At 41.6% G+C, this 14,164-nt stretch overlaps 1 protein-coding gene across 1 annotated transcript in view; it reads right to left on the minus strand.

The window, feature by feature from the left end:
* LOC125885939 (voltage-dependent T-type calcium channel subunit alpha-1I-like) overlaps positions 1-14,164 on the minus strand; it is a 219,987-nt gene that overhangs the window by 45,429 nt on the left and 160,394 nt on the right. Inside the window, exon 28 of the mRNA XM_049571799.1 lies at positions 9,221-9,291. Coding sequence (XP_049427756.1) covers positions 9,221-9,291 — 71 coding nt within the window. The remainder of the gene's footprint in view (positions 1-9,220; positions 9,292-14,164) is intronic.

The following is a 14,164-nucleotide window of genomic DNA, read 5'->3' on the forward strand; positions in this document are numbered from 1 at the left end:
CCCCAACAGTCCTACGTTGTAAACACAGCCAGCATGGTGAGGATGGGGTTTGTCAGCTCACGTCACGTGTCTGTGTAGGAGCCTGAATGAATACTCCATGAAGTATCGGATGACATGATTTCATCAATGTCATCATAGCTTTTTGGTACACAGCAGCTAACGTTGTTGCAATACACGGTTGACACAGTGAGGTGCTAGAGTGCGCTATCCGTTTGAAGGCAATATATGAGTTTTAACGTTAGATGGGAGAAATTCCTACACACTGTGGCTTTGAATTAATGAGATAATAATACATTTCTCAGATAATAATCCCATTAATTCAGAAAAACTAAGTAGTTTTCTCTCATATGAACACATTACGCTTCCAAAAATTTCACTGAAGACGTTACAAACTACAACCAGAGAAGCTGCTAAACAATTCATGGTGTGTCAGATCTTCTGTGAAAAGAATCTCTCACTGTGTGGCCCACCCAGCTGCATGGACAAGAATCTGGACAGAAAGCCTGAGCTTTTCATGAAATATGAAAACAGGCTTATTGGTGCTCATGCATTTTTTAAATCCTGCAGTAGGTTTTGGATGGTTTTTTTTTTTAAGGGCTTAAAGGTCATGAAACTAAACAGGCACATCCAAGATCCTGATACGACAAACATTTCATCGAATCAGACACAGTTGCAAATAGCAAAACTGGAGGTTAACACACACAAAGCAAGCAACCACAACAAAACTCCTTCCTGCCTCAAATTAAGGATAATCACTCTCTTACACAATTTGGGGAAAATTTTACTCGCTGAACAGGCATGAATCCACCCGTATAGAGAAAGCATTCCCAGATAGTGATACGTATGCGTTGTAAATGGCTAAAGGACTCCCTGGGGTGCAATAGCAGGCACTAAGCAGAATGCCATTAGCTAAGTCACCTCACAGGGAAGGCAATGAGGTGCTTTCAAATAAATGAGTGTAGAATTCCATTATATAGGCAAATAAAGTGAGAGTGGATTAGTAGAAGGATAACACATATAGCTTTTATTGAAGGAGAGGGTGACGCTGGAGAAAGAGAAGAAATAATGAAGGAGGGTGAAATGGGGAAATTGGAGAGGTAAGGCAAAGCCCGAGGATAACTTCCTCTCTCTTCCCAGTTGTGCATGTTGATGTTTCCTGGCGGATATTAAAAGCAATGACTTGGCCTGAAGCAGTTTGCAGTATGTAATGTAAGCCCATCTGATGTCTTTAGATCCCTCAAGCGAGGTGTGAGAGCACACCGCAGAGATGGGGATGCTGTGGTATAAGAAACAGATCGTTGGAAGCTATGGAAGCATTAGAGCCGGCAACTAAGCAGCAGAGACTTGTGAGAAAGGACTTTGATATTTATACCTTTGGTTTCCACAGCAAACAAACTTGAAGTGATCTTCAGACTTTTGAAACAGTTTACTGAATGTGTTCTTTTCTGTTCTTAGAATTGAACCTGGATTAAGTAATCTGCATCATGGTGTGGCACTTTCTTTCATGCAAACACATGAAAGTGTATTCCATACTCAGTCCTCTGGGTAATTGCTTACACTTTTATGATGGATCTAATTTCCAAAAACAGGAGACTCAAAGAACAGTTTTTTCCAGTTTCTATTGTCAAAGGTGACCAGTTCTTGCTATCAAGCTGCAGTGGCTTTATTTTTTGCAGCTCATGTTAGAGCTTCAGTTATCTGCCCAGACCTGATTGAGCCTGACCCAACCCACTGGGTTCAAGCCGTGCTGGGCTGCATTTTCTGACAATTCCCCGGGCTTGGATCAGGTTGGGCTTGCTTTAATTTCCCAGTGTTTTGTTTGTTTTGTTTTTAATGCAGACCCTATAGCCAGTGAAATGTCATGAATTATGTATATGGTATGTGTTGCCAACAACCTATTCTGACTCCTGCCTCTCATTAATGAGGAGAAATCTTATACAGTCTCTCATAAACATGTACTTTATGGCGTATGATAGTTTTCAAGCTGTGTTGTGCATTTTATAAGACAGGATGTTGGAGATCGTGTCACAATGTTATTACATTGTTAAAATTTTAGTTGACTAAACTTGTAATAAATGTTTTAATATACACTCACTGGCCACTTTATTAGGTACACCTTGCTAGTACCGGGTTGGACCAGCCGTTGGAGTACAGTGAACTCATTGACTGTGTTTACAAGGTCTTTAGTATCCCGGTTTTGAGGCTTATCTGGGATATGATGTTTACATGGAACACAGAGAAACCCGGTTATTCATATCCCTGTATACATGATAAATACCAGTAACCCATTTTCTGATCACTGCATCCTATCTGCGCAGGCCTGTGTTACGTCTTTTACGTCTTTTGTTTACAACAGATTGAGCGGGAAATGTGATATATTTATTATATTTAGAAGTAAGACAAAAATGAGACCTCTGTGGCTTCTAGCGGGCTTAGCGTTAGTAAATACTCACGTCGCATTACAGCTATGGTTCATCCACTTCATCTTCAGCAATGGGAGGAGAGAGCGGCAACAAATATTGCATTTCTGTGTCTTCTGCTGTCTAAACACGTAGTTATGTTGAGTTCTTTCATCATTTTCAGGCAAAATTCAGTCTCTTTGTCGCTTCAAAAATGTGAAGCTCTCGTTGCCGCCATGTTGCTTGTATATCTGGTGTGTCACTCTGGTGCCTGCGCACACGGCGGGCAGCAGTCAGAGATCAGGATAAGATGTACACATGCTCCAGTATCCCTGCTTCTATTGGAGTACTCCAGGTGGCAAAACCGGGTTTCTTGAAACCGGGAAAAGGGCATAACCCAGTTTCTGAATTCGGGATATGGTGTTTACATGCACAAACACAAAAACAGGATACTTAAAAAACCCAGTCAAAACTGAGATACTAAAGACCTTGTAAACACAGTCACTGTCATGTTCAGGAAACAAGTTTGAGATGATTTGAGCTTTGTGACATGGTACGTTATCCTGCTGGAAGTAGCCATCAGAAGATGGGTACACTGTGGTCATAAAGGGATGGACACGCTCAGCAACAATACTCAGGCAGGCTGTGGTGTTTAAACCATGCTCAGTTGGTACTAAGAAAACTTCCCCCACACTATTACACCACCAGCAGCAGCAGCCTGAAAAGTTGATACAAGGCAGGATGGATCCATGCTTTCATGTTGTTTACACCAAATTCTGACCCTACCATCTGAATGTGGCAGCAGAAATCCAGACTCATCAGACCAGGCAACGTTTTTCCAATCTTCTATTGTCCAGTTTTGGTGAGCCTGTGTGAACTGCAGCCTCAGTTTCCTGTTGTTAGCTGACAGGAGTGGCACCTGGTGTGGTCTTCTGCTGCTGTAGCCCATCTGCTTCAAGGTTGGACGTGTTGTTGGTTCAGAGATGGTCTTCTGCACACCTTGGTTGGCACCAACAACCATGCCACATTCAAAGTCACTTAAATCACCTTTCTTCCCCATTCTGATGCTCAGTTTGAATTTCAGCAGGTCGTCTTCACCATGTCTTCATGCCTAAATGCATTGAGCTGCTGCCACTTGATTGGCTGATTAGCTACTTGCATTAACAAGCAGTTGAACAGGTGTACATAATAAGGTTGTTGATGAGTGTATATTTTTGAAAATTACATCGGAGATTCAAAGTTTGTAATCAGGCTCGAATCCAAAACTATCTCTGTGGCTCAGGCTCAGGTTGGGCCTGGACAGCTCGCCTTTTTGTTGTAAACATCTTGATAAACTTACTTTACTGTCTCCTATCTCAGGTTCAGGGACATAGCACCAAATTCTGGGCCCAACACAAAAGCAGTCTCTGTGGGCCCGCCACCCTTCTTCTCTTATACCATGTCTCTCTCACACTTTTAATTTTTTTTCTTCTTTGTAAGTTTGCTTTCCTTCCTTCTTTCATTTTTTTTTCTTTTTATGGAACCTGGTTTTACTTTCTTGGGGAAAGACATGAGCAGCATAAACAGTCATGAGCTGAGCATCAAGATGAATCTTAATGCAGGGGCGGACTAAACCATTTTGTGCCCTTAAAAGATGAGCGGGGCCTTTGGGAACTTCCACTACCTGTTATTTCAATACAAAGCTCAGTCTTTCAACTGATTTATTCAGCCAACTTTAATGTAGTTATGGCACTGATTATTCAGAAATAAAAAACTGCAAACAAAACCAAACTTTTCATTCCAGGGTTTTTGAGTCCCCCCTCCTGTTGGAACCCAGTCCCACTTTCCTCCCCACTATGACACCCCCTGACAGTGTTTTGTTGTACTCAGGACTAGGGATGTCCCGATCACATTTTTTCTGCATCCAATCCGATACCGAGTCCTTTATTTTAAAACTGAGTCCAATACCGAGTCGGATCCGATACTTTGCAAAGCATTAAAAAGAGAATAAAAAGAATGCATCCAAGTTGTCCCGTAAGGTTTGTTTTTTATTTAAATAGTATCCAAAAAGCTTAACGGTGGTTCAGCAGCACGAAATATAAACAAATTCTGAACTGTAAACACATTTTCCCTCCAGAGTTGCCGTAGGGCTGTGGTAGGCGAGGTCCCGCTGTTTGGTGTGGCTGTGCTGCTCAGAATAAAGAGAGAAGCGGTGGCCACTGAACCTGTTGTCTCGACTCCTGTCCCTTTATTGCTCATTAGCTGCACTCGGTTAGGCGAACCCAGGACGCTCGGTTACAATACACTGGAAAGCGGAGGCAACAATAAACAACATAGATGAAAAACCTGGCCATTTTTGTTGTTTTGATTCCTCCGATCTTTTATTACCGATTCTGATTTTGTAAAAATAACGTGATCGGTGCTTATACCCGATCCGAGGTAGCTCAGGACTACTGTCTGTATTTCAATTGCACCTCAGGGACATTTAAGTGTACCTTACGTCATCTTACCTTACCTCTCTCCGAAATCACAGAACTAGAGTGCTAAAACTCAAATTTAGGATGTCATAGGGTATAGAGTCTGCAGCTGTTGTATCATGGTTCCAAAAGACCTTTTCCCCAACAAACAAAACAGAATATGAAGTCTCTCAGAAACAAATCTATCAGTGAGTTTTTGCATCACCATAGATTATGGGAGACAGTATTTATATAATGTCTAGGTTGGAAAGCAGTGAGCCTACCTATATATTGATAGCCTATTGCGAAACAGTTTGGTGTATACAGAGTATTTGAAGGATTTGGCCAAAGCACAGCTGGTAATTCACAGTCTTTTTTGATCACATTTGTTCTTTTCTTTTTTTTTTATGGCGGGGTACTTTAGAAAAATAAGTCATGTGTGCTAATGGTCATGCTGACCCACTCTTAGCTCAAAGTGTTTTTTGTTGTGGTCTAAGCCTACACAGCAAAAACAAAACCTGAAAAACGCTGAAATCTGTCCAAATGAGAGAGCAGGGACTGGAAAGAAAACAAGTTAAAGTGGATGGAAAAGGGACTATTGATTCAAGGCACAACTGAAGCGGGGGAGATTTCTGTGACTGTAATTTTACCTCAGTGTGTGAGCCTGTGTTTATTTGTGTTAATGTGTATGTCTGTGTGTCTGTGTGTGTTCAGAAATCCTCCCAGAGGGCTCCAGACAGCAGTGATGTGGCAGTAGCGCTGGAAGAATCTACTTCTGGCTGTACAGACTCCTTTATAAATGTCTTTAATAAAAAGCTGTTTTAAAGAGAACAGTCGGTCCAGATCCATTAGCTTGTTTTTCTCAGGTTTTTTTGAGTTTTTTTTAGCTTAAAGCTTTGTTATGTCGGGGAACGGCAAAGAGAGGCAGAAGTTCAGTCACTTCTTTTTTATATGCAAAAAAGATGAAGATGCTGAAGATAATAGACATGTCATTTTATCTCAATAGCTATGGCAAAAAGTAATGAAGCTTTTGCTACAAAAAAAGACAGTTGAAAGAGATACTATAAAGCATCTTTATCTTTAGGGCTATATGCAGCTTGACAAAAGGTATTTGTCAGTTATCAAAAAGAAACCCAAGAACTTTACAAAATCTTCCCTATGTTTTTTTTTAATAATAATAATGATAATAATAATAAAAAAAATAGAAACTATTTGAAAAAATAATCATACATTTGATACATGGAACATACATGCATCTTTATGTTGTTATTTCTGTGGTGTATCTATAGTTGTTGACTTTGTGTGTTTTCATTTTTGTTTCTGTTCTCAGATCTGTACATTGCAGGTCATGTTCATGTTTCCTGGGGTCTTGCTGTCAAAGTGAGGCAACAGTTACACACATAATTCACTAATAAACAATAAACTAGAACCAAATTATTTTAAAGGGAAAGTTTGCCCATCTTCCTTTTCCACTGGTTAGCTTGCTTTGGCTGCACCACTCTGCACACAACCAGGATCAGGTGGGAGCTAGCTAGCAGTGCCGCAAAACCCCTTTAGCATGTTTAACTGTTAGCACCAGTTGCCATGTTGACAGTGCTAACAGCAGTGCTTAATTTGTAAAATTAGAAGTAGGGTAACACTTTGGGCCTCTGAGAGAACTCCAAATGGAATGGTTGTGACATCTAGTGTTGTCACGGTACCAAATTGGGACCCACGGTACGATACCAGTGAAAGTATCACGGTTCTGAGTAGTATCACGATACCACAGCAAAAATGAGGCAGATGTGCCTTTTGTCATTTATCAAAAGATAAATCACTTTTCTATAATACATCAATGGTATTTCAATAGAATGAATTACTTATTGACTTATTCATACTTCAAAAACAGCATCAATAAGTGATTAACATAGGGGGGATCAAAATAAAATAAATAAATAAAACAAAAATCAACCAGCCACCCTCCTCCTCTGACAAGTAAAGAACGGTCCCTTCATAAGTAAAGAACAGTCCCTAAAGTGCGGTTTGTGGGCCGTTACCTGCCACAAAGACAGAAATGTGAACGGCTCGTTTCTCCTCTGACACGCCACATACCTGTGTGCTGCCATGGCTCGGCTGTCCAGGTACTACTGGGCAGTCATGACACCAACCAAAGAGGAAATTAGGCTACTGGACCTGGAGTCGGACTTCACTGTCACCGGTAAGCCGTTATCTTGCGCCGCGGAGCCGCCGTAGGCTATTTGACCGCCATATTCCTGTCTGTGACCCCTGTTCAACCCACAGCTGGCAGGATTCGCCTTTCGTTTCTGCTGCTGGTTGAAATCTGTACTCGTACTGTGTGCTGAATGATTTATTTTGCTCGCTCAAAACTATTTTTAGTCGCAAATGTGAGTAAAATGCTCGCACGCAGAGCTCTGTGGAAAACAAATCACTGCCGACAAGTAAAAAGAAATAAATAATAACTTTCACTGCTCAAAGATACTCACATGTCTGGAAAACAAACCACTACAGCAGCATATTGAGTGCCAGGTGGCCAGCACGTGCCGTTATTGACCAGCGCGTGCCGTTATTGACCAGCACGCGCCATTATTGGACAGCACATGGACACTCACCCTCTTGCGATTGGACTTTGAACTTATCCCACAGTAGTGGTACGTGGGGCACCGTAGTACTACGGTACTCCACCCTGCAACACTAGTGACATCAGCCAATACTGTATGTAGTTTTTAGATGTGAAAAGTTCTAGACCCATGCAAATTAGTTCTGTAACGCACCAGGGCCTTTTCTGAAAAGATCCTGGTATGCGTTCCAGTACGTTCCGGCTCAAATTAAGCACTGGCTAACAGTGCTAATGGTACAAACAGTGATAACATAGTGAGAAATGCTAAAGGGGGTTTGAGGCTCACAACTGAGCTGCTTATTCACTGGGGCGACCTGGGGGGAGATCAGAGAGTGGGTACAATGTTTCTGCAGCAATGCAGGTGGGTTGGGCCAGCCTTATCAGTGGACATTGCCGAATGAGTGACGCTGCTAGCTAGCACCTGACTTGATTGGTGCGCAGTGCAGGAAACTGAAGAGAAGCAAATATTATCTATACTGTAACAGGTTTGAATATTCTTGGTGGTTAACCTAATAATGGTTAACCTTTGACATGTCTACTTAAGTGGGAGGGAATGGGCTTGTAGCTGAGAGCTAATGACAGCACAGGGAACTGAAGAGTACTGAGTAACGGACGCATCATTAATATTGATCTTTTTATGGGATTTCTTGACAGTAACGGAGCATAATAAAACATTACTTTCCTCGTCTTTTACACCAACTAAAAGCACCACCATTTATACATAGTAACGACAATGGGTATGTCATCTGTGGTGGGCTTTACTGGACAGATGTTTCTTTATTAATGTTGAAAGTCACTTATGATTAGTTGGGCAATCTGTCAAGCCAAATATGCCAAAGACACATCATCATTTATCTGACAAAAATCCTTTCTGCCACTAACTGGTCTGCGCTTAATCTTTCTTAAACACATTAAATACAGTGTCTGCTTCAGGCCAAGGAAACACAGCTAATTCATAAGTGAAGTGATGGAGGCAGACGAAGACAAAGAGAAGCCCAGACAAGGACAGAACAACAGGTCATATCTATGGAAAGATGTCCAGCTGCAGAGGCAGTCAGAACACAGTTAAGGAGACTTAACAGAAGGAAAACACAAGAAAAGGAGGACAAGGAAAGGAATGAGGCTCAGGTATAAACAACAAAAAATCTCACTTTCTAGTATGCTGATGGTGTTTCCCATTTTTGATGAAGTCTCCATCTGTTGCACCATATAATTCAACCACTATGTAAAACAAGCTTTCAATGACATTCTGGCAGTCCTATTAAAAACCCTATTCATAAAAGTCATTTACTGAGTTCAGTATATAGTTATTGCATAGCATGACAAAAGAAAACGTATGCAATTTCCCTGGCTGAATACTGCCAGTGCAAAAATCCACAGTATTCCAGAATTCCCAGAATGAGCAAAAACTTTGAAAGGCTAAAGAACAAAGAGCCTTTTTGTGAACCAAGGGAGCAGAACTTTTTAGCCGCTCTTGTCTCGTTAGCAGCAGTGGGGATGAAACATCTTAAATTAATGCCACAGAGGTCTTTATATTTCCTGAATAAATGAGAGGAACAGTGGAAAGTTAACAAGGTGTCGTAACATTGAGGGCAAAAATTTAGTCATAACCTGACTTCCTGAAAGTCATAATTCTCAGGGGTTTCTATCGGTGCTGATCGTTTATCATTCCACAAATGTTAATTAACTCCTGGATGTCCTTGTGATAGGAGGGAGGACGTCTGTGTATGTGTGTGTGTGCATGTGTGTATGTGTGTGATGACACATACCTGAGGCAGAGCCTGGACCACTGTATCTAGCAGAGCTCTCATCCCGGTTGCCATTTTCAACAGCTTCAGCACTGGAAAAGGAGCACAGAGTAAAACAGCTATAGCATGTCTGAGTGTCTGAGTGTATGTGTGTTGCTTTGGTAAGTGTTTCAATGATAAATAACAGCCAGTGAGACTCTACTGTACAGAAGGAGAGAAAGTGAAACAAAGGACAGAAAGACAAACAACACCACAGAGATAGAAGGAAACGATCAAGATAGATAAGAGGTGGGAAGAGAAAGAGGAGGAGAGACATAACAAATGATCGATAGATGGAACAGGTTCACGGCTCTCCATTAGGGACCCTACGCAATTCCCTGCGGTCCAATTTCTGGAGGAACATGGCGGACGATGCGGCTGGTAGCAGAGAGAAAAAGGCCGCAGCCGTATTCTGTTGGAAATGGCAACAGCCGCTCAGACAATAAAAGCTCCTGGGAGATGGAGTGTGTAAGTGTGTGTATGTGTGAGATAGAGAGAAGGTGGATGCAGTGGTGGTAGTGTATGGTTAGGGCAACTCTAAGGGCCCTATTTAGATGGTCTAAAACGCAAAGCGCCAGGCGTGCAGTGCATGGGCGTGTCCCAGTCACTTGCTAGTTAGACAGTGCGTTTTCAGACTGTGCGCCATGGCGGAGAGTCTAAAAGGGTTGGACTTACTCTGTGAATTAGTCATGGGTGTGTTTTGGCGGAGAGCTAGTTAGATGGCAGATCTACCAACTGGAAAGAGTGAGCGTTTTACAGCTGAGGAGACGATAAATGTATCTCGATATCAACTGTCCCGTCACGTCTGATGTCAGATCAAAGGGGATTGGCACCGTTTGGCACGTTTGGCATGCATAATGGAAACCCAGCCTGATTTGATTAAAACAGCTGCAATCTAATAAGTTCACATCCCTCTCAGCCAGCCACAAACAGCCACAGCATCAGATAGGGAGTATATATTCAGCATCTGTCATCTTAGAAAAGCCAAAAGAAAAGAAACAGAGTGAGACTGCGAGAGAGAAAGAGAGCACGCGCACGAGAGAAACGCTGAAGGAAGGGCTGGTCCCGTGGCTGCACCGCCTGGTCTGGCTGCGCGCTGGCTGCAGAGCTGGGGTCATCCTCCTTGTCATCCTCCTCCTCCTCCTCCTCCTCCTCCTGACAAGATGATCTTCAGTTTTACGTTCTAAAAGCTTCTTTTTTTTTTTTACATATACATTTGTACTTGCAGGGCTATAAGTTTACGTTTTTAGTTCACAGAAGCTGGTTATTGTTGTGTTTCTGTCAAAATAAAGTTTATCAAACATTTTCACATCTTTGATTTTGTGATTTACATGCCAAAATGATCTCAATTCAAGTGGGAAAGACAAGTTCATTTTACAGGCTATGCATCATCAGCCTGTGGAGGTCTGCTCGCAGTTCCGTTTATTCGGACACTGCAGCTTGGACCTCCCGGATTATGATGATCATTGTTACTGCGATTAGATCATTCTGATTAATGACTGACCATTAAGACGTGTTTCTGATAAATATTTTAATGTGCACAATAATAACCTTTCACATTGTAATCATATTTTTATTTGTTATCTTTTGCATATGTGTGGCTGCTCCGTGTGTGTCTGAGCAGAGTGCACGCACGTTGTGCACCCGCCTAGAGACGCATATTACTAACTTGTTTAACAGCGAAATACTGCGCCATTGACTTTAGACCAGGTTTTTGTTGGTCGCTGGTGCATTTGCTTTTTACGTCGTCTAACTAGCAACGCGCTATGACTGCGCCTGACCACTCCTCATTTTAGACCAACACACCCAGAGAAGATATGTTACAAATTGTAAGTTTCATGTGCATCATATCAACATTTCTAAGGTGAGCTAGTTAAGATTACATGTACAACCCCAGTTCCAAAAATTTGGGACACTGTATAAACATAAATTAAACAGAATTCAATGATTTGCACATCTGTTTTGACTTATATTTAGTTGAATGCAGTACAAAGACAACATATTTAATGTTCAAACTATTAACCTTAAGTTTTTTGTACATTGTTGGGACAGGAGCAACCAATGACTGGGAAAGTGGTGAAATGTTTAAATCACCTTGAACATTTTGCAGGTAAATAGGTTACTTGGTAACAGGGGATTGTATCACTGCCAGATTTTCTGTGAATGTTGGGCCATTTTGCCGGCAAGCTGCGAGCGTTTAGAGACACCAGATTGGCGAGTTGATCTGAGGTGCCCAATTTTCCGCCTCGTAGGGTAGTCATATTGGCGGAACCTTTTAGTTTAAACAGACCGAGGCGGCCTTCCGCAATGGGACGGGTTGTTGATGACTTGTGGGAGGAGCTGTTGATGATGCCGCATGTGCAAGCCACTGGCGGTGGATAAACAGGAAACAGCTGATAGCAGGAATTAGGGAGCAGCTAGTAGCAAGAGGGAAACACAAACCTGACAGACACTGTAAAGATGAGCAACTGGGGAGACAAGGAATTGTGCGCCCTCCTTGTCATTGCAAACAAAAAGGCCATTAACTGTCAGATGACGGGGACGGTGAAGAACGGGCCAACTTATGAGAGAATCGCCGAAGGACTGACCAGCTGCAGCTTCCCTCCCACATCACTGTTTACTTGCTCACGCCCCCCATTGCCCCAAAAAAGGCACATTCTGTATAAACAAAATTAGGTAGGTGGCATTTTGCTGCACTCCCTGATTTTGTTTTTATACTGCCAATGCTGAAAGAAGACTGATTGGGCTTTCCTGCAGATTTGCACAATTCCTATCTAAAAGGGCTACTGAGTACGAAAGGCACATCCTTGATAGGTTCAGTCATTCACAGACAAGGATAGCATAAAGTTCACCACTTTGTAAAAAACTGTGTCTGCGAATAGTCCAACAGTTTAAGAATGTCATTCCTCAAAGCGCAGTTGCAACGAATTTAGGCATTTCACCATCAACACTTCATAATATCGTCAGAGCTTCAGAGAATCTGGAGAAATCTGCGCACATTTAAGAAAAGACCAAAAACAATAATGAATGCCATGACCTTCAATTCCTTAGACGGCACTGCATTAAAAACTGTGATGATTGTATAGACTATATTACTGCATGGGCTCAGGAACACTTTGGAAACCATTGTCAGTAAACACAGTTCAACGCTACAAATGCAGGTTAAGACCATGCAAAGTGTAAGCCATATAACATCCGAAAACACCATTGCCTCCTCTGGACCCGAGCTCATCTGAGATGTATTGGCACAAAGTGGAAAAGTGTGCTGTGGTCTATTAAGTCCATATTTCAAACTGTCTTTGGAAATCATGGATGTTGTGTCCTCTGGCATGAAGACAAAAAGGACCATCCATACTCGTGCAAAGTATCCAGCCAGTATCTGTGAAGGGAGTCTGGGAGTATGGGAGTCTTTTAGTGTCATTGTGGGTAATGTGCATATGTGAAGGCAACATAAATGCTCAAAGGTACATGCAGGTTTTGGAGCAACATATGCTGCCATCCAGATACGCTTTTCTTTCAGGGACGTACCAACTTATTTGAGCAAGACAATGCCACACCACATTATGCATGTGTTACAACAGTGTGGCTTTGTAGTAAAAGAGTGTGGGTACCAGACTAACCTGCCTGCAGCCCAGATCTGTATCCAATTGAAAATGTATAGCACATTATGAGGAGTGCAAAATATAACAGAAGCCCCAGATTGCAAGAATAAGAAATAATTTCACTCTCAATACCCCAACAATTAGTGTCCTCAGTTCCCAAATGCTTACTGAGTGTTGTTAAAAGCAAAGGTGATGTAACATTGCAGTAAACATGCCTCTGTCCAACTGATTTACAAATGGTCATTCTTTGGGTATTTAAAGTATCCCTTTAAATATGCACATAATGGTTTCACACATTACATAATGCTGAATGACTCAGGCTTAAGCCACCAGTAGTGGGCAGAAAGTCAGCATCCTCACCAGCTGGTGATCCATTAAGAAGACATGGAAATGAAGGAGCAGCATTGTTTGGGTTTGTAGGCTACAGTTAGTAACCTAACACTATGGTATAGTATTATCAATAAAGAAAATGTAAAATGAAATGTTATTTATAATGACGTAACCTTTGCATGGTTGTAAAGCTTACTCTAAAAACTCAGTATGCATTACTTTTATAGGAGAAAATGATTCGTGGATGTGGAATAACTTTAAGTTTGCCTCTTGTAAAACTGTCTCATGCCTCGTGACCTGTAAACCCACATTATAATATGATTAGCAAATGCCTTGCCTCTAGAAATAACACTTGGTTACTGCCATGGATGCATTTACATGTAATTCATAATAATTATAATACACTGTAGGTGAAACTGGCATAGTTTTGTTTATGTAAAACAACGAAAAAGTTATGGATATAAATTAATCTGTCATAGCTTATAACAACTATTAAAAATATTCATCCACTGAATCCCTCCTTCTGTTCAGTGCATTTTTAAAATTCAGCTTTGTGAAAGAAGCAGATGATGGTGAAACATTTTAATATTCTTATCCCCCGGTCTCACAAGTAAGTTAACATTCAGGCAGTGTGTTAGAAAAAAAATGTTATGAGAGGAGAGGAAAGTCACCAGTAGCCCTCACACTCATCATCAAATACCCCACTTGCTTGTTAATTATCACCGGCTGCTGTTTGATTACCATATTACCCGTGGGTCCACTCAGTGGTCCCTTGGCAGTATCATGGAGGGCAGAGGGCAACGGTAAGGGTGCGAGGATTAAGTGAGAGTGATGTAATTAGTCGTTATCCTCCTCAGTGTGAAGTTAAGAGGAACTGGTACTGCCCAGAGAGCTACTCCTCTAATTTCCTCTGAATTATAAGAACAGAGCTACTAAATTAGAGACATATTAAAAAAGTAGAGACACTGAAAGATAGACAGGGATATCAGCTTAC

Source organism: Epinephelus fuscoguttatus, linkage group LG3 (genome assembly GCF_011397635.1).
Source record: "Epinephelus fuscoguttatus linkage group LG3, E.fuscoguttatus.final_Chr_v1".
NCBI lineage: Eukaryota > Metazoa > Chordata > Actinopteri > Perciformes > Serranidae > Epinephelus > Epinephelus fuscoguttatus.